At 41.4% G+C, this 21,155-nt stretch overlaps 1 protein-coding gene across 3 annotated transcripts in view; it reads left to right on the forward strand.

Moving 5' to 3' along the window:
* Map3k7 (mitogen activated protein kinase kinase kinase 7) overlaps window positions 1-21,155 on the forward strand; it is a 62,489-nt gene that overhangs the window by 28,238 nt on the left and 13,096 nt on the right. The window contains exons 8-13 of one of the 3 annotated variants that reach the window (NM_001107920.2): window positions 1,612-1,742; window positions 3,005-3,086; window positions 5,011-5,141; window positions 5,681-5,810; window positions 8,159-8,239; window positions 13,703-13,767. In NM_001107920.2, coding sequence (NP_001101390.2) covers window positions 1,612-1,742; window positions 3,005-3,086; window positions 5,011-5,141; window positions 5,681-5,810; window positions 8,159-8,239; window positions 13,703-13,767 — 620 coding nt within the window. The other 2 variants (XM_006237966.5, XM_039109819.2) reach the window with 2 other exon arrangements.

Genomic DNA, 21,155 nt, shown 5'->3' on the forward strand with positions numbered 1-21,155 from the left:
TTTCCTCTACCAACTGTAATGCTACATCTTAGAGCGTAGATGTAGAAACTGTAGGAGCCTTGACCTACACAGTGTGATTCCTCTATCAGTTCTCTAAATGACTGTTGATTGAATAAACAAAAAGATTGTGATGTATCTGAAGCCACTCTGGAGTAGGGAGGCTTATTAAGAATACTATCACCATCTTGAAAAACTATAAACAGTTGAAATTCATCCTGTAAGGTGGTAGCTGCAACTAGTGAGTGTGACACCACAGCTGAGGGGAGTCAGTGAGTGTCACACCACAGCTGAGGGGAGTCAGTGAGTGTCACACCACAGCTGAGGGGAGTCAGAGAGTGTGACACCACAGCTGAGGGGAGTCAGTGAGTGTGACACCACAGCCGAGGGGAGTCAGAGAGTGTGACACCACAGCCGAGGGGAGTCAGAGAGTGTGACACCACAGCCGAGGGGAGTCAGAGAGTGTGACACCACAGCCGAGGGGAGTCAGAGAGTGTGACACCACAGCTGAGGGGAGTCAGTGAGTGTGATGACACCACAGCTGAGGGGAGTCAGTGAGTGTCACACCACAGCTGAGGGGAGTCAGAGAGTGTGACACCACAGCTGAGGGGAGTCAGTGAGTGTGACACCACAGCTGAGGGGAGTCAGTGAGTGTGACACCACAGCTGAGGGGAGTCAGTGAGTGTGACACCACAGCTGAGGGGAGTCAGTGAGTGTGACACCACAGCTGAGGGGAGTCAGTGAGTGTGACACCACAGCTGAGGGGAGTCAGTGAGTGTGACACCACAGCCGAGGGGAGTCAGTGAGTGTGACACCACAGCCGAGGGGAGTCAGTGAGTGTGACACCACAGCCGAGGGGAGTCAGTGAGTGTGACACCACAGCTGAGGGGAGTCAGTGAGTGTGACACCACAGCTGAGGGGAGTCAGTGAGTGTGACACCACAGCCGAGGGGAGTCAGAGAGTGTGACACCACTGCTGAGGGGAGTCAGAGAGTGTGACACCACTGCTGAGGGGAGTCAGTGAGTGTGATGACACCACAGCTGAGGGGAGTCAGTGAGTGTGACACCAGTTTGGCCATTTTCTGTAAATGGAAGATGTTTTTTTCAAACACATTTGAAAATTTTGTAGTCTAAAAATTCATCTTTCCTCAAGTCAGGTACTTATTTTTCTTAATTAATGTATTTAGCCTTTGCTGCTTGTTGTAGGAATGAGACAGTTTGGTTTGGTTTTTGAGATAGTCTCACTGTCAGTCCTGGGTGAAGGAGACCTATGGGTTTGCCAGCCTCTGCCTCACAAGTGCCCAAGTGAAACAGTCTTAGTTCTCACATCACTGTGTGCTACAGACTTCAATGTAAGGTTTCCTGTAGTTGGACCTGTGTGAAAAAAAAAATCGATATAGATACAACAAAGATAGCTAGATAGGTGGGTGGGTGGGTGATAGATAGATAGATAGATAGATAGATAGATAGATAGATAGATAGATGCATACAAACAACAAGTGATAAACTAAAAAATAAAAATGCTAATTCAGGTATTATTAGAAATAAATTTTAAAAATCTTGGCACTGCCCTTTGGATAGTTAATTCTTTTCTTTCTCTAATTTTCAATTATAGGTACTCGACCACCACTGATCAAAAACTTGCCTAAGCCCATTGAGAGCTTGATGACCCGCTGTTGGTCTAAGGACCCTTCTCAGCGCCCTTCAATGGAGGAAATTGTGAAAATAATGACTCACTTGATGCGGGTATAATCCTTCTTTTGAGGGGGTTTTGGGTTAGAGGGAACCTTAGTATTTGCCAGCTTTTCATTGGCATTTAAAATTAAGGAATGGTAGCCGTTTTCTGCATTCTGCTTTTCCCTGTTAATCAAGTTAGGATAGGCACTTATTACTCATATAATTAGGAGAAAGCATTACTGTAGAGAAATATCTAGCTCTCTGTAATGCCAAGATGGTTAGACTAGGTACCTGGGCTTGCTGTCCTATACTAATGTTTACAGGCAAGATTCTTGTTCTGGGGACCAGAGTCCCCCGTGTGAGAGATGCTGGTAGAGGGTGTCCAAGCTTTGCAGTGCCTGTATATGCGTGATTAATAACATGCTGAACTAGACTCAGCTTGTCAGATCTCCATCACAGTACAGTCATTTCTACAGTGTGCTGGGGATGCACCTTAAGAGACACGGATTGATGCTAAGTTTTACTGTTTGGGCTTTTTGATGTATGTTTTTAGATGCCAATAAAAACTACACTTTTTTCCTAGACTTAAAGAATCCTAACTTAGGAAAAAAAACTTTTAGAAAAATAGTCAAATTCCCTGCTCTACAAATCTAAACACTTTAGAATTATTTCAAATATTTGATTTTTTTTTTGTTTTATTGAAAAAAATTTTTTTTCCAAACAAGAGCTATAAGTGGTAGCTTTGGCTTAAGTTCATACACCTAAACTTTAGGCTGTACAAGTAAAATTATAACTGTTCTCTACTGTTTTGTCTAATTTGAAAAAAATCTTGCCCTAAATTTTACTTTCATTGTTCAGTAAATATGTTAGCATTATGCCCCCAGTTCATAAGAGGGCTTCTTCCATAAGGCATGTTCTTAATGTTTAAGATATGTCCCAAAGCTGACTCAGAAGTATTCATTCCCAGTTGTCAGGCTAATAGCATTTGCAACAATCTGACAGTATGTCACTCATCTAGTCCAGTGCACTGTGAACAGTGACCCCACTATCCCCTTAGAGAGATTCCCTTTCCTGTCATCTCAATGCTTGTGTGGGCACATGGCATTGTCTGCAGCTAAATTTTCCAAAAGGAATACATATCATCATCTTTGTCTGGTCAGAAAACAGAAGTTGCTCCACACTCAGCCATGCCTAAGGGAAACTGAGCTGTGCCCACCTTGGGTGCATGTTAAACTGCTGCAGTGGCGCAGACATGCTCTTGAGCTCTTGTCATGTAACAGGGTCTGCTGTGTACTGAAGGCATTTTAAATCGTGACTTGCTTTTACTACAGTACTTTCCAGGAGCTGATGAGCCGTTACAGTACCCCTGTCAGTACTCTGATGAAGGGCAGAGCAACTCAGCCACCAGCACAGGTGAGCAACTCAGAGCCACCTCGGGGTCTCCCTCCATCCCATGACATTGCTGTGAAGAAAGGAGTGATGTCTTATTTGCATTTTAGTTCCTCACTCCTTGCTCACTATGCAAGTCCTCAGGCTACACTTCCATGGCTAGTGTTACTGCTTAGTTAAGTCTAAAGGATTAGATATGATATTGCCATGAATACTTACATTGATTCTTAATTTTATCTTTTTGTGATAGTGTCTCACTTTGTATCCAGGCTAGCCCAGAATTCACTGTGTGATTTAGGCTAGCTTCAAACTCATAGTCTAGCCTAAAAACCGTGTGTTCTCTGACTAAAGATACATGCCGCCACCACTCCTGACTGTTTCTGTGTGGGTACTGCTGGCTAAACTACTACAGATTATTTCTTCACTAGCTCCATTCTGCTTTTTGGTGGTTTGTTTTGTCTTTTTTCTGAAGAGACTTAATGCAAGCAGCTGGCATGTCTTGGAGACCATTGCTAGCTTGTTCTTGGTTTATCCTTGCTTTTGTTTTTGCTGGTTGTCCCTCAGCTGTAAGTGCTGGAGTGCCAAGGGTTTGGCCATTAGCTTCTTTGTGTAGCCATTAATCTCCATTTCCTTGGTTACCTCTTCAAATACCAAGCCTTTGTTTGTTTTCATTTCTCTATCTTTTTAAACAGATCTGGCCTCAAGTAATTGTAAAACAGCATGGCCACTGGTCATCTGCAAATAGTGTGTGGTTAGGTGTGTCACAGCAGCCCATCTGTCTTCACGTTGGCTTTCCTATGGGGCCTTCACAGGGGCCCGGGCACCTTTGGGAGCCTGAGCTGGAGCTGCAGCCTCTGCCTTGGTTTGAACTTTGGGCTTTGGTTGACAGAGCCTAAGACCCTTGGCCATGTAGCTCGCTAGCTTCAAGTCCAGTTCCCAAGCTTGGGGTGAGCAGAAAAGCAAGACAGCTACGGTTGCGGTTAGGGCCCTGTGGCACACTGGGCTTAGCCACCTTAGGCCTTGATGGCTCTGCTCATGCATTTGTTGCATTTGCAGTGTTTGTCTGCATCTTCCTCAGGCCTTCCTGCTGTGCTTCTTGGCAAAGGGTATGTTTCTCAGGAACATGGGGTCAACTCCTTAAGAGATTTGTATCTTTGTAACTGTGGTTCTTGATGTTATTCCTGTGCCATTTTGGGGGTTGGTTGTTTGTGGTGTGGTTTTTTGGACTTGGCTGTATCTGCCAACACCTCCTGAGTGCCTGGGACTGGAAGAGAAAGCATTTGTTTTCATCTTTATTTCCATGCTCAGAGATCGAGAACCTGATGTCTGGTAGGGACTGACACGATGCTTTTCAAACTGAGTTCCAGCTTCTTCCTTCAAACTCACTCATTGTCAGGTCTTGCCATCTCAGCTGATAACACTCAGTTCTGCTTCAGGGTTAAACCTTTAGGTTACTGTTAGTCACAGCTATGTAAAAGACTGGTTGATTCTTTATTGTGCTGTCTGTAATTAAAATGGGTTCGTTCAGGTGTTTTCACTGGTGTGGAAGTCATATTTTTATTTATGTCTTGTCAGTTTCTGAATATGGCATTCATATTACTCCCAACCTGTAGTTATAAACGTGTCTGCTTTTCTATTTTTTTTTTAGTTTTTTAAGTTTTTATTCATTTTTACATTTTTTTTCCAAAAAAATCCCTTTTATTAATTGATAACCAATAATTTACTAATATAATCCTTCAGCTAACCTATTATTTTTTAACATTTTTATTAGATTTTTTTAAATTTACATTTCAAATGTTATCCCCTTTCCTGGTTTCCCACCCATAAACCCCTATCCCATTCTCTCTCCCCCTTCTTTTGTGAGGGTGTTCCCCCACCCATTCCCCCACCTCCCCACCCTGACATTCCCCTTCACTGGGGAGTTCCAACGACGTGTCTGCTTTTCTAGGCTCATTTATGGACATCGCTTCTACAAATACCAGTAATAAAAGTGACACAAATATGGAACAAGTCCCTGCCACAAACGACACTATTAAACGCTTGGAGTCAAAACTGTTGAAAAACCAGGCAAAGCAACAGGTTTGTTCTTAAAAATAAAACTGTATGACTTGTTTACCAGTAATCACAACATTGTGCTAACAGTGTGCATTACTTGCCGTCTTCTCATATGTAACAATCCTGAGTTTTCTTTCTGTACCAGACAAACAAGCTTATGGTGAGAGACATGAGATTTTGCTGTCATTTCTTACCAAACAAGTTGTTTTCCTTTCTCCTGGTTGTGGCTGTTGTCAACCCTGCCCCTTCCTCCCTGTGATCCATCCTTACTAAGGGTCCTACAAACAGTGTGGAGTACGTTATGGTTCTCTGGGGCAGTTAAGAAGTTCTTACAAGGCTATCATTTCATCCTGTTCAGGTTGGCTGTAGATGTAGAATTCATTGCTTTGAGCGGCATACACCTGAGCCTGCTGCCCTTTGTTAGCTCCCTCTCATTATAAAGTTCCCTCTTACGGAACAGTACCATCGTCATAAAAAGCCACCCGCCATCTTCGTCCTGGGCTGTCCAGGATCTCTACACGAAAAGAACCTCAGTAACTGAGATTGACCTATAATTCTAACAGAGTGACTCTGGACGCCTGAGTTTGGGAGCCTCTCGAGGGAGCAGTGTGGAGAGCTTGCCCCCGACTTCTGAGGGCAAGAGGATGAGTGCTGACATGTCTGAAATAGAAGCGAGGATCGTGGCGACTACAGGTAAAGGGCTACAAGCCCAAAGAGAGAATGCCCGTGGTTCTACGTGGTGCTGGTGCTGGCTCGCCGTTGTTTTCAATGGGGCTATGGGGGAGGGAGGGGCTGTGTCATATCTACTTTCTTAAGCAGATGGTGGGTTTACAGTTTGTTTTCTAAGCCTCCAGCAGTAAATTTACTTGGTTCAAATTTTCAATAAGACAAGTATGGCTTAAAATTTATTTGAATTATGAAATACACCTTCCTAGTTATAGAGCTTATCAAATGTAATAAATATATCAAATATATTTCTCCTCAAATATAAACTAGCTCTGAGACATCAAAATTCTGCCAATACCAGAATGTTTTCGATGACCGAGTAATCCCACTGCTTCTGTGCTGAGCCCAGGAGACAGTCATTGCAGACCATTGTGCGGCAGGAGCTGTGCGTCTGTGCTCTCTCCTGCCAGCATGAGAATGGCCCAGCTAGGCTTTGCATATTTGAGGATAAAATAAGGAAGTCGTAGTTTCATCAGACATTGGTTTTGATAGTGTTTAAATTTCATTTTGTTAGCTCTTAAAATGTACAACAGACAAAGTGGCCAGAATAAATAAGAGTGACGTCACCTGGTGAACCAGCACCTTTCTAAACTGGGTTTCATTTTAGTGGTGCCAATTTAATTTGGGTCTTATTTTGTTCTTTCTGATCCTCCAGTGTTAGACAAGAGTGAATTGTAAACATGAACATTGTATTGAAGCATGTGGAAGTGTAAACAAGTAACAACAAAAAATGCATAAATTCTCCTCTTTGGGGATATGCTTGATCTGTCTACATATCTTTTAATTATAAATACACAGACTTTTGAAAAAGCTTAGTTGTTTTCTAAGTGAAATGTTCTGATTATCTGTGTTCTCTTTGTAGAAAGTGGCATCCAGATGAACTGTACTGTATTTGTCCAAACTAATCACAATCACTGGTCTTATCAACCTGCACTAAAAGCCTAGATACAGGAAGGAATATCTGAAGATAACAGTGTCTAAACATAAGCTATCGATCCTACATAGATAGGTCTACTTATGCCTCATGATCTTTAGGCAGCTAAGGTTTCTGTGTCTCTGTGTCATAATCTCTATTGTTTAACTTCTGTCCTCAAGGTTACATGTGACAGCTCAAGTCATCATTTCCACAGCTCAGGTATCAGGAAAGAGGAGATAGCAGAAGGGTAGAAGCTTTTGAAAATGATTTCTGCAACTTCCACATACGGCTATTAGCCACAAGGGGTCTGAGCCATAGCTGACATTGCTACATTAGTAAAGTCAGAGTCCATGCAAAGGAAGATAGAAATTAGTAGGGAAATAGCTGTCTCTACCTCAGGTAAAGGCTCAGAAAATGCCAGGTTTAGTAAAGGTCAGCAGCCATCGACTGGCCTTCTGGTCTACATGAAGCACAATTGTCTTGGTAGATAGAAACATACCCCAACACTGTCGGGGATCCATTTCAGTTCACAGGTGTCATTTAGAATAAACACATAATATTGATTCTGCCCCAAAAGGGAAAGTAATGTTATGCTAATAGTTTATGATTTTGCTAAGCCTGTTTTTCTAATCAGATACAGATTTGTAATTACACGTTATAAGAAGGACATTTTTCCAGTTCAAGGATAATCATACGTAAATAAATTACTTTGCCCCCGCTACCTAAATGTCGGACAATACATCCCTTGAATTTGAAGTAATTGAGTTTTTTAATGAACTGTCTCACTTTGAAAGGTTCACTTTCAACAGCCTTCGTGTTTAACAGTTATATTCTCTAAACTTTTAGAACTGTAATAAGTATTCAGTTACTAGAAACACTGTAGACATGCTTAGGGCCATATGTTTTATGCTTTGATTTGATAACTGTTGATAATCACAGAATCTAATTTATAGCACACTACACGAATCCTAACTTAGGCTCTTCTGCTCCTGCTTGTGTCCTAAACACAAACACGGTGGCTTATCTTACTAACCTCCGCCCCTCCCGTCTGGCCCTGCGTCCTCCCTCCCTGCACCTCATCCCATTGGTCTCTCTTAGGTAGGAGAGTTCTAAGAATACACTGGAAATTTAGTTCTTCATTGTCCTGCAGCTTTGTCTATCTTTATTTGTTGTTGATTTTTTTTCCTGCTAATTAAAACCATTGTGTGTAACTTCCAAAACTGTTTTTACTCTTTAACATCCCTCCCTAAGCATGGATGAAGAGTTAGATAGTTCTGCATGCCATTCTGCATGAGATGTAATTCACACGACTGTTTCAGAACTGTTCTGTTGTGCAGTCATTTCCTGTGTTACTGTGTGTGGTTGTTTGCATGTATACTGTACATGTGTGTTTTTTCAGCCTATACCAAGCCTAAACGGGGCCACCGTAAAACCGCTTCATTTGGCAACATTCTGGATGTCCCTGAGATCGTCATATCAGGTATCATAGACCACCTGTGTTGGTGTTAACAGCTGTGGAACTGGATTAATGATCCTGGTACTTTTAAATGCTTCTTGCTCCAATTTTCATAGGCTATAAGCATAGATATCTCTCATGCAGTCAACAGGGAGATGGGTAAAAAATGTATGTTGCCACACTGAAACCAATTTGCAAACATAATTTCACATCTCCAGCAATAAGATTCAAGTGAAAGGAAAATAGCAGAAGGGAGAACACCACCCCCACTTTACCTGTTCTCCTGTTGGACGGGAGAGATAAGCAACACCTAGGTCCCTTTTACTAGAGGATCAACTATTTGGAACTTCTGTTCCTGGCCCTCTTCCTCACTATCCAGCCTGTCTCTGGGGGGCCCGTGGGTGAGCTGCTGCACAGTGTTGTCCTAACTGGAGAGCGGAAAGTTGAAGCCAGATGAGGCTCGTCAGTTTTTCGTATGGTCAACCAGCTAGTTTGCTCTGTTGCTGGTTTCTTAAGAGGAAGGTCAGCAAGCTATGTTTTATACCCGATTCACACATGACTTTTCAGGGTATCAGTTGATAAACGCTTTTATATCTTTCTTTTTTTTTTTTTTTTCGGAGCTGGGGACCGAACCCAGGGCCTTGCGTTTGCTAGGCAAGCGTTCTACCGCTTAGCTAAATCCCCAACCCCCACGCTTTTATATCTTATGGAGGTAATATCATAGATGAATAAAGGCCACCATTTTTAATAAAAACGTAAATGGCATAAGCACCCTCTATGTGTGTAAATGACCATCTGGCCAGGAGTTACCTCAGCAGGTAAAGGCGTTTCCCCTTCAGCCTGACAGCCTAGGTTAACCCCAGGACCCTTAGGTGGGAAAAGCTCTTCTCTGTTCCCAAACACAACTCACACATACATGGACACACATAGTTGGACAAGACAAATAAAGGAGATTTTTTTTTCTTTTTTTTTCTTTTTTTTTTTTTTTTTCGGAGCTGGGGACCAAACCCAGGGCCTTGCACTTTCTAGGCAAGCGCTCTACCACTGAGCTAAATCCCCAACCCCAAAGGTAGATATTTTTAAATTGGTCATTTATCTCTGTGTCAAAAAACCAAAGATTTTCCTTGGATCGCTTCACTCCCAACATTTTGATGGAGAATATATTTCTCATATATATATATTTTGGATGGATTCTTTAGCATTCTATACTTTTGCCCATGATAATACTTATTTAACATTGCATTTTAACTATAGTTGATGTTTTAATTATTAAAATGATATTCTATTTTATAACATTGTTACCATGTTCGAATATTAACTCATTTTTTCATGCACTAGTTTTTATTTATTGAAATAAATAATTTTTTTAGAAATTAGCAAAGTATTTGCAATTATTTTATTTCACTACTGATAGGTATAACATAGAATAATATACTGTCCAAAAGATGGCAGACTTTAAATTTACATAGAACTGTAATAAGCTTGAATATGTTACAAAGTCAGAAAAATTTAGACAGCAATTTAATCCTAAATTAGATTTATAAATCTAAAGGGCAGACAAGAAAGAATAGTTTAGAGGGGCAAGAACTAGTGCTGTATGGTGACCAGAGGTCAGACGCACCTAACGACCTCGAACAGCTCTAGGCAGCCTGCTGTGGAGCTAATCCGAAACGCTAGTAGAGCTGAGCCGGGAGAGCCTGGTAAAATGCCTTTTTTGGGTTTGTTTTTTGTTTTTTTTGTTTTTTTTTTTTTTTTTTTTTTTTTTTTTTTTTTTTTTTTTTTTTTTTTGCTAGAGTAGTCATCTCAATGGCTTCTCACCCTGGTACCTAGATTGAAAGGGTAGCTGTATCATAGATGACGGGTTTAAATCTGACGATGGGTGAGTCTTCCCAGACAGGATCTTCTGACTCTCAGACCACATGGTGCTTTTGACTCTTTTGTTGCGGTCACAGAAGACAGAGCATTCCATGCCTCCCTAGTGCTTCCATTGTGGGGTGGGCTTCCCTTAGGAAGACGAGGACATTGGGTCCTTTTGAGATTAGCTTACCTTAATTCTGCTACTAATTGCTAGGGCAGCGGTGCTGTTTGAGTGAAAGAGTCCATGGTTGACACAAGCTCCCCCTCTCCATAACAGCTCTGCTTCAACTCACACCCAGACTTGATATGAGCGTATTTGTCTTTTCCTTGCCATTTCCATACGTGTAGATAATGAACTGTGTTCATTTTTACCCTCATCCCCTGTCATCTACCTCTTACTGAGTCCCTCCTTCCAAACGAATCTCCTTCCTACTTTGTTTGACGTTCATGACTTCATCATGATGAAGTAGTAGAAGGTCGGGCACAGGTCCAGACAAACCAAGAAATCCCAATCTTCCCCTACGTACCATTGCTTTTCAAAAACATTATATATTATTTGTATCATCCATGTGAGAAAGAAAGCTACTGGGGCTACCAACTAGGGGTTGGCGTGATGAAACCATGTCTAAAAAATAAGATTTAATTTTTTTTTTAAGAAAAAAGAAAATAAAATGGGTTGAGCTTCAAATTGTAGTCTAATAAAGTTAGTTCAAAGGCAGAGAGCATCAGTCTCTACTAATTGCTTTGAGAAACCTATCTGGTGTCCTTCCAAGTCATAATTTGTAGAAATTAGTAACACATTCATGGCAACCTAATGGGCACATACTTTAAATTATGCCTTCAGTTTACTGCTAAGCAGTAGTTTAATGCTTACATAGAAAATGCTATATATACAGTGTTTTCAATCTTATCTTATGCATGAGTAGTTTTTATTATTTAGAACTGAAAAATCTCACTTTTTCAATAAGTTGGGCAAGAAGGGTCTTCAGGATAATAGTTTGCTTTGAAGTGAAGAGTCTAAAAGAGTCCACAAGAACTTTGAAGTTTTAGTGTATTCGAAGTGAAAGCAGGGGTGGACTGTGTGAGGGGCTCAGGCAGTAATCTCTGGATATGTTCTGGAATGACTTGAGCACTTGCTTAGGAACTCACCCGTGGTTAAAAGAGCAGCCTTGTAAAGACTTGGATTGTGTCTGGTATTACTGCCTTCCTTTTTACCTTGATGCCTGGAAGAGGGTGCATAGCATGAGTTGCCAATGATATATTTTAAAAATATTCTTAAAGTTGTCATTTTTTTTTTTGAGACAGGGTCTCTCTGCAGAGCCCTGGCTGTCCTGAAATTCCTTGTGTGGACCAGGCTGGACATGAACTCACAGATATGCACCTGCCTCTGCCTCCCAAGTGCCAGGATTATAAGCATGTGCTACCAAGCCCAGCAGAAGTTCAGGATTTTTTACAGTGACAGTGTTCAGGGTGTCATTTGCAGACTGCTGGTTATTGCTTATGTCATGCTGCCTTAGGGGTTCCTGCCTTTTTGTTTACCTGAGCACATGTAGTACAGGTGTGCACATATCAAATAACTTTAAAACGTGAAGAATAAGGGCCACTGAGATGGCCCAGCAGGGACTGAAGGGGACTTGCTGCCATGCCTGACAGTGTGAGTTTGATCCCCTAGACTTACAGGGTGGAGGAAAAGGACTGCCTCTCACAGGCTGTCCCCCCACCTCCACACCCATGCTATAGCAGGAGTACACACACATACAAACACACATAAGACATATTTGAAGTGTAAAATGAGTATATTTCTAAATTAGTATTCAGTGCAAAAAATTGAAAATTCAAATTTCCTAAGGACTCACCCAGTAATTTTCATCGGCAACACAAGGAGCTTGAGTTATTTCATATTCATATTTCTAGATTATGGCTTTTAAACTTAATATTGGAGCAACAAGTATTTGTTGATTGCAGTCCTCTTGCTTTTGTCTGAGCTGTTTGCCAGGTGGTTTCTGACATGGTCGTGCTCATTAAAATGTATTGCCTAATACTGCTTGCTTCCACTCATGCTATAGCATGAAAACTCTCATTTTATGGCATTTGTTAACTGTCAGCTCTTCTTTATCCTTTTCCTTACAGTTTTCCTCCCCCTTTCTCTCTGTCCCCCAGCTAGACTTGAACTCATATTTGGGGAAACTGTGATGGCGATGTCATGGTGTATAGACACATGATGGGTTGTTCCTCAGATTCACAGATGTTGCTGATCTGAAAAGAGAGTTGCAGACACTTTTATAGACTGTCCCATGTGCTAATTTTAGGATGAGGGTGTTGAGTGAAATGTGCCTAAAATTGCTCATTACTCATAGCAGTATCTTTTCTGTTAGGGAACAGAAATAGTTAAGTACCCTGGAGCTGTCAGTACAGTAAATGCAGTTTGCTGTTTTACTTCGTAATGAGAATGTGGGACATTACAGAATCAATTGAAACAAAGTAAATTTGAATCCAAAGTATACAAAGAGTTTTAAAACAGTCTAAAATGGGAAAAGTTACGAGCTATCCTTTCAAGAATGACTATAAATTTGAGTTTTATATTACATGTGTTATTTCATAAAACATTCTTAATTCTGTGTAAAATTAATTTAGTTTATATGTAAAGCAATAGTAAAGTCACATGGATTAAGATATTAAACAGTACTAATTGGTTTAAGATTTCTGTATCCCGGATCATGAAGTGTAAAAAGTAGAAATGATTCATTGCCCGTCAGAGTACAACTGCTAGGGTGTGTGTGCTCTGAGTGATGCCTACTAGTTGCAAAATTCCATGCTCCCACTCTCGGGGTCAAAGGAGTTGTGAATATTATACCAGCTGTTTCTCAGTGTTTCCTTTTCTAACAGCTGAACTCTCCTGTTAAAACATGCTGTATCAACAAACCAACTCTGTGGGAAGGAAAGGTGCTGTGGGGATCTGTTGTTGAGGTCATTCTGTTCTGCTGAAGACTTGCTCATAGAATCTTTTTTTTTTTTAACTGTTGCTAATGTTCATAATAGGCCATCTCAACCAGCTATGTATGTTTGAGCATAGAATGAACATTGTCTCCAAGGGGGAAGTGAGCTGTTATTCCTTAATGATAAATTACAGCATTTGGACAGACACTAATGGGGTTAAATGTGACGGCTCAGGGCAAGGATTTAAACCTAAGCATCCTCCAAGGCACTGCTGCCAGCCTAAGTCAGATGTGTCCTACAACCTGCTAGCTGTCTTGCTGTGAAACTGTCACGTAAGGCCCTTGAAATAGATGCCGTCATCAGCCCCAGCCCCCAAGCAGTCATCTATTTAAACACATGACAGAAGATGGTGGAGACAGTTGAGCTGCTGTTCCTTCGTCAGGAGTGTCATCGTATCAGGTCATACTCTGTTGTGGGCCAGCAACTCTTGAGTTAATGCATTAGCTTCCTCTCTGTCTCTTCCTTCCTCAGGTTTTCTCTTGGTGGGTTTTTACATTAAATTTACTCATTCTTTTTCCTGCAGCAAGTTACCTAGATCCAGGAGCAGCAGACCACACTTCCTCTGAGCAGTTATACCTTCTCACTTGTTTGGCTAGATTGAAGTTTTACTTTTTGCTGTTGTTTTGTTTTAAGGCAACGGGCAACCAAGGCGTAGATCCATCCAAGACTTGACTGTTACTGGGACAGAACCTGGTCAGGTAAGACTTAACATCCAAATTGTCTGTCTGTGGGCAACTAGGATAGACAGAGATCAAGAATGAACCCTAATGTCCTCTGCAAAAGCGGGTAACCTGAAAATGTGGTTGAGAAGTTGATTGTTGCTGAGAGCATCAGTCCATAGGAAACCGCAAAAGCACTAGCGTTCCTAATTCAGTTTGGTCTGCATGAGGAAGCATGTTGTTCAGCAGTGCATCATGTGTTTCTCACACTTTAAGAAACCATTCTGTTCTATAACTTAATAAAGCATCATTACCATTGTCCTCTAGAGTGAATAATTAGTGTAATTACCTTTACTAATGAGAGAATGCCTCCCTAATAAGATGTTCTCCTGGGGCCACCTGGAGAATGTTAAACGTCTTTTCACTTGATGTATCCAAGTGGCATTATATTTTTCTTAAATATCCCTTGAAAATATGCACTAATCTCATGGCTAAACTCAAGAGAACTTCTGGTCATTACAGCTTTTCAATGCTCTTGTAAATTCCCGTCTCTTCATTATAGCTTCTTTGTAAATAGTCAGATAATGCTATAGTATAAGCCATAGAACTCTACCATAGAGTTCTAATCAATCAGGTATGTAAAAGGAGCTCAGTCAGTAAGGGTTTTCTTTCTGTTAATTAAAATTAAATGCACGTGACATGCACTTTTATCATGTCTTCTAACAGAGTGAGGACTAAGTATGAGGTATTTTGTTCTTTTTGTTTTCATGTGAGTACAGTGTTCATATGTAATAAAATTATTGCATAATGGTTCATGTATACATGTTAAATATCAATGTAATTTACTTTGAGAAAATATACATTTTCATCATAGAAAGTTTTATTATTTCATTTTTGTAAGAATTTATGAAATTCTTTGTAGTTTCTAATGGAATAATGTTTTATAGTTCTCTATAAATATATAAACATAAAAATATCTTGATAGGCTGTACATGATGTTACATACCTTTAATACCAGTACCGGAGAGGCAGAGAGATGTCTGAGTTTGAGGTCAGCCCAATCTACATAGCAAATTCCAGGACAGTTAGTATTACATAAAGACACCCTGTCTGAAGAAAAAAAGAATTTAAAAATACCTTGACTTTATTTAAATCTGGTAATATTTTATGACAATTCATGCTGTATATATCCATACTGAGTATACATAGACTTACGCATATAATCCTAAAATATAGGAATATAGATACATAGGTAAAATATAGATATATAAATTACATAGGTAAAATATAGATATATAAATTACTTTATATGTATACTTTAGAGTCATTATTAAATTTAAACCTTTCTGGACTTACTCAGTAATGTTTTTTTCTGTGTGTTGGTATACCTTAGAACTTTCTATTTGACTTAAGTTTCCCCATTTCCCTCACTGATATTTAAAGGCTTTTAGTCAGCCCATTTAATTAACATCTGCTATTTGCTTTGAGTCTATAGTCTTGGTGGACACAAACTCCCAAGCTCTGTTTACCGTTGCCATCAATATTTCCAGTTATCTGAGCTCTAACCCAGTGTTCTCGGACAGTGAGCCTCTCCTCTAAGACACAGAGTAGCAACTAGTGTAAGAGCGTCTGTGTGAATGCTCACATACTAAGCCTTGCTTATTTCTCCACTGAACATACCCAGCAAGGCACGTAGTGAGTAACCCTTAATGTCCAGTGCCTTCAACGTAGACAAATGTAGGGATTGGGGCAGACTGTAGCTGTGGACAGTCTTTGGCCTGAACTGTCTGCCATATCCATCCTGGAAGGTAAGGGGGGAAGAGAAGGTTTGATGTGGCAGTAACCACATAGTTGATATAACCAGTGTTTAAATTCCATCCTCTTTCAAGATTACTGAAGTGTTATAACCCCAAGGTGCCATGTGTGTACTTTAGTATAGGGGTGACAGAGAATAATCCTAGTGCACTGTGACAGCATTTCACCAGGAAAGTGTCTGGATGACCACTGGGTTGGACCGGTGTGATTACTCATGAGGATAGCGTTCACTCTGTGGAGGGAGCATGCCCTCAGCATGAGTTTCCATGGTTTACAATGGGCTTCTTTCCAGGATTGCTGGAGTGATTGGCAGATGTTCCGGGAGATTGCTTCTGGTTTTACTTTTATTTTGAGTCTTCTCCCTTGGGAAAGACCCCAGCCAGAAAATCGAGCCCAGGTAGTAGAGTTGTCATGAAAAGGAAGGGTTTATTAATAAAGCTTAGCATTACATCTCAAAGAAAAAAAACAAACTGGCCATTTGTGTGTACTTGGGTCTGTGACTTGAAAAATAATCTCAATAAGATTACTTTTACCTATAAATTAAAATGTAGGGCTTTTTGAAACTTCCCTTTCTATTGAAAGCAAAGCAAGCTTAATTACATATATTAATGCAAATATGTAAATGGCTTTCTTTATCACTTACAGTGTATATGGTTTACAGTTAATTTGGGACACTTAGGAAGCACTCAAAAGGTATCTGGCCTTTTAGTATCTTTGGGGAGAAAAAAGCAACCCTACTTACTATCTGTATCAAAAATGATTGTGCTCAGCCCTGGGAAAATAAGGCAAAGCAAGTCCACTTTAATGTATGAGGGTCACTGCCGCCCCAAACATAAAAAACATCGTCCTTCCCTACACATGTGAGAAAGGCAACAGATGTTGCTTTGCCAAATGCAGTTCTGTCCTGTCTGTCAGTGGGATTGCCCTTGTTGGCAGCAGTGCAACTGAGAGCGAACCTCTGTCTTCCCCCAAATCAGCCACCCAAAGTCTGTGAATTTCATTCTAAAGCCTCTTCGGAGATGTTCTGTGATGTCCCGTAGAGAACACTTAGCACCACAACAGCAGTTTACCCAGCTTTCTTCTACCAGTGTGCTGCTGGCAGCCGCTGGCTGGAGACTGGCAGCAACAAAAGTGCCCGGTCTTGGTAGAGCTTTTTCTGCGCCCAGACTTCAGGCAAGGTCTACTATATCGCTGTCTGGCCTCAAACCGTGTAGCAAAAGATGACCTTGACCTCCTGATTCTCCTGCCCCTACCCCGCAAGGGCTTATAGGTGTCCAACACCACATCTTACCTATGTATGGTGTCGGGGACCAGACCCAGGACTTTCTTTGTGCTAGGCGAACATCACCCCTACCCCAGAACCAAGTCTCTTTTAATCAGACCATACTTACCTGATAATTTTTCTTACAGTTGGAGAACCACTACTGATAATACTGTTGTTTGTTAAGCACTGACTTTGGTACCAGGCAGACCCTTAGTAGACACTACCTGTATCTTAAGCCTAGACACTGAATACTTCGTTGCAGTCGGGTCAGCTGAGAATTAGGACCCTGAACCTAGGTCTCTGTATCTTCCACCATGTTTTCAGTTCCCTGTTAAGAGGTTTGGAATGCAGGTCAGATTCAGTGCCACACTATAAACTTTATCATTGTTCTGCCTACAGGAGTGGGGGATTAGCTTAGTTGGTAAGTGCTTGCCTGGGCAAGTTCAGCACATGGAGAACCAGATGGGCGATAATCCAGTGCTTGGGAGGTGGAGGTAGCGGGATAGTATGTTCAAGGTCACCATTCATTCTTCTGCATGATGAATTTGAGACTAACATCTCAAAAAACAAACAAAATAACCGAAACACTACATGTAACTTCCACTGAAGTGATCCTAGTGAATGCTACGTTTCACATTGTTTGTAATTTCACTAAATAGTTTTCCAGTAATGATTAATTATATCACTGAGCCAGGCTAACCCTTGTTAAATACCATAATAGTGACTCCAAACCAGTGACCAGACACCTTTACTTGTGAACCATGTAGGTGAGCCTTCCTGTTTCACTACAATGACACACTGTAAAGTAGACCTCAGAGCCCTTTTGGGATTCTATCCAGCGTACATCTACCACTCCACAGGGACACAGCTACCATTGTTTAGAGAATCAGACACACAGTGTCCTGTGCTCCTTAAGTATCCTGAGCTTTACCAGTCTTTATGCAACTAGGCACTGTGACACCTGCTATGTGGAGTTCCTACAGAACATGAGCGCACAGACACACAGTAGGTGCTGATGTGAGTATATGCCTGCCAGAGCTCTTGGTGATGCTCCTTTGTCTCCATGACAGTATTCTTGCTGTCCAGATAGGAAATGCAAATAACACTGAGAAAGCAGCTAGATCTTATGCTCTGTTCTTTCTGTATCAGGGGTGGGGGCATGGGAGGGACGAGCTCAGTGGATAAGAGCTCTTGATGCCCTGTGAGTTCAAAGCTAGAGTGTACTGTATAGTGAGGTCTTATCTCACAAAATAAAAAGCTATAAATGGTGCAAATCTCAAACTGAAAGTGTATGTGATTTAAGAGCATTTCAGGAACTGTTGTGAGTACCCAGGACTGCCGTAGAGGAAGGTACCCATTTAAACCCCTTGCATCTATGCTTTAAAGTTTGTAAGACAAACAGCAGCCCCAGGCTCTGTTTTGTGCTTCTGTGACTTCAGTAACTAAGATTCTGAAAGGTATGAATGGCTTTCAAATGTGTGTAATAGCCCCGAGCATGAAAGGTCTTGATTTAATGGAATTATTTTCTGGTCTCCAGTGAGACATAAACGCATAAGCTTTATTTTTGTCTGTAAAATCACTTTGCATCCCAGTTCATAAATACAGAGATAAGATTCCAGCCAAAGGCCAGCTATATGCTGTCCCTGCTGGCAGCCCTCCCCAGGAGTTTATATTTGACTCACATTCTTTCGCTGCCCCAGGTTGCCGTGCGGCCTTTCTGTCAGTTGTTGCACTTGCTCAGTGAACTCTGTAAGAAGAGGGTAACCTGAGAATGTCTTCAGGAGAAAAGTCGCTAAGCTCTAACAGTTGGAGAGCACTTTTTAGGGCCATCAGACTTCTACCAGCCATATTGGAAGAGCAGAACCTATAAAGTGTGTTTCTATGACGGTTTGGAGCTCTAATGTAAGCGAGCCAAAGCTGAGCTTTCAATGTCAGATGTTACATAATTTTCTTATTTATGCCTTGTACTTTTTTTCAGATACTTTTAAAAAGTACAGTTAAGGTTGTTTTTGAGAACTTTAGATTTGAGGACTCAAGTTTTTCCCTCTATCCTTGAGAAGTTAATTTGTGGAGGAATCTTTGGTAATAGTAGAAAGCATATCAGTCCTAAGTTTATGTTGGAGTGGAGTATAAATATAACCAGAACCCAAGGAACTGTCCTTGGGAATCGTCCATGTGATGCAGGATGGACCTGGACACCACTGCATGATCTCAGCTGTGTTGTCATTTAGCTTCTAGACACAACTTCAAGAACTGTGTTCTTTTTGTCACGACCTTTAATGTGCCTGCATTTGACTGTTATGACTTGGGACATAATTAAGGCTGCGGCACTAATAAATGGTGGAGCAGAAGCTGCGACTCTTGAGTGGGCAGAGGCATGCTCCACACTGTTGCCCTCAGCAGCCTGAAGAATTAGTTCCCCTAGACTTTACGGACATCAGCATGGGCCAAACCAGGAACTGTAGTTTTGATGCTGGAAAAATGGTAGGGCTAGCTGTCAGGGGAAAGCTCACGTGCTTCTCAGAATGCTGCGGAGACATCAAGTGCGGATAGGACAGTTACAGTTGTCTTAGCCGTGTGGACCATATGGTCACTCTCGAGTTACAGCTCAGGGTTGGTAAGATCTTTCTGTTTCCTTGTTTCTCTTTGGAAAAGCAAGATTATAGGGTAGAATTACAGGTGCCTTAGATGATCCCCAAGCTCCTAGTGTGTAGGAGATCGGTTCACATCGTTTTCTGTAAGTGAAGTTTCAGGAGAAATGCCTAGGAAACCTATGAATGCCAGGGAAGGGAGAAGGGTCTTACATTGCTGACTGTACTTAATGCGGGCTTCTCTGCTGGGGAGAGGCTCCTCTCCCTGCTTACATCCACCATAGAGCACCTCACATCAGTGCTTCTTAATTTGTTTGACTTTAAAATTTATTCTCTAATATTAGTCTCTATTATTGATGTTCTGTCACTATAACAGAGTGATTTTTTGCCTATTTTTTCTTTTCTAATTACCTTCTTTTTTTCTAATTTTTCACATTTTTGCTGTTGTGTCTAATGGGGAGGTGTAGACGTGCAGGAGTGTGGAGGTGCTGAGGAGGCAATGTTAGCTGTCCTGGTGCGGGAGTTTCAGGCATACGTGAATCATCTGATGTGGGTACTGAGAACCTGACTTGGGTCCCATAAAAAAGCAGTGACTGCTCTTAACGACTGAGTCATCCTTCCAGCCTCCGTAAATTAGATTTGTCTCATCACATTTAATTCATCCTGACTGTTTGATTGGGGCTTTAATTTTTTTTTTCACTCATGTGTTTGTCTCTGTGTATGTGCACATATACATGCTACATGTGCATGAGTCCTCACAAAGGCCAGAATAGGATATCAGATCCCTGGGGGCTGGAGTTCTGAACCGCCTCAGCCCTCTGGAAAGTAAGGCTTTTGGAGACAGGAAGCACTTTTAACCACCAAGCCATCTCTCCGCCCCATGGTTGGGGATTCTGCCTTGTTTCATTTTGTACTGGAATGTTGTAGCTTGTATTTGTTCCTTTTACTGGTAAAATTGTCCCATCTTACTTTAGACTCTTCTGTATCTTCTTACATCTTTGAAGTAGAATAGGTACATTTCTCATTTCTCATCACCTTCCTCTTTCTGGGTTAAGAGTTAGACCGAGCTACTGTTAGTAAATACCTTTGAGATTTTAACATTTGTACCCAGCCTGCTTAACACCTCTACTCTGCCTGAATAGCACAAGCATTTTAAAAACAATGTTCTTGCTTATTCTGGTTCTATTACGTTGTATTTCCACATTGCTTGGTAGTTTGGTAAGTTCATTACTGCCCCCACCCCCAGTGGTTTTCAGTATGTTTCAGTATGGTTTTCAGCGCCCATTTTTTATCAGTATTTTCTTGGCCCTTTGGACCAGGAGAGAGTTCTCGTGAGTGAGGTTTCTGTGGTAGGAGTGTGTGGGTGGCGAGGCGAGGTCGATCACTGCAGACGCTGTGCTGAGCACACTCTTCCCCTACTCCAGGCTGGCAGTTTCCTGCCAGCGCTCTCTAGCCAGTACCCACTCTTCTGGCTTCTGTGGTGGCTGTAGCTCATGGTTTGTGAGTGTATGTGTTGAATATTTCTTCTGAAAAGCGGGACATGGGTTGTGTTTCCAATTTTGAGGGTCCCCTCCCCAGATTTTGAAATATATGCATGTATGTGATGGAACGCGTGGGTCATGAGGCCCACCCTAAACTTGACATGCAGTTGTTGGCTCTGTACAGTGTGCATCACTTAATATACAATACGGTCACTTAAATGATGGCTTCAGTGTGCTGTGTTTTGACTGCCACCTGTCACATGAGGTGTTTGTTAG

This window comes from Rattus norvegicus, chromosome 5 (assembly GCF_036323735.1).
Source record: "Rattus norvegicus strain BN/NHsdMcwi chromosome 5, GRCr8, whole genome shotgun sequence".
Classification (NCBI taxonomy): Eukaryota; Metazoa; Chordata; class Mammalia; order Rodentia; family Muridae; genus Rattus; species Rattus norvegicus.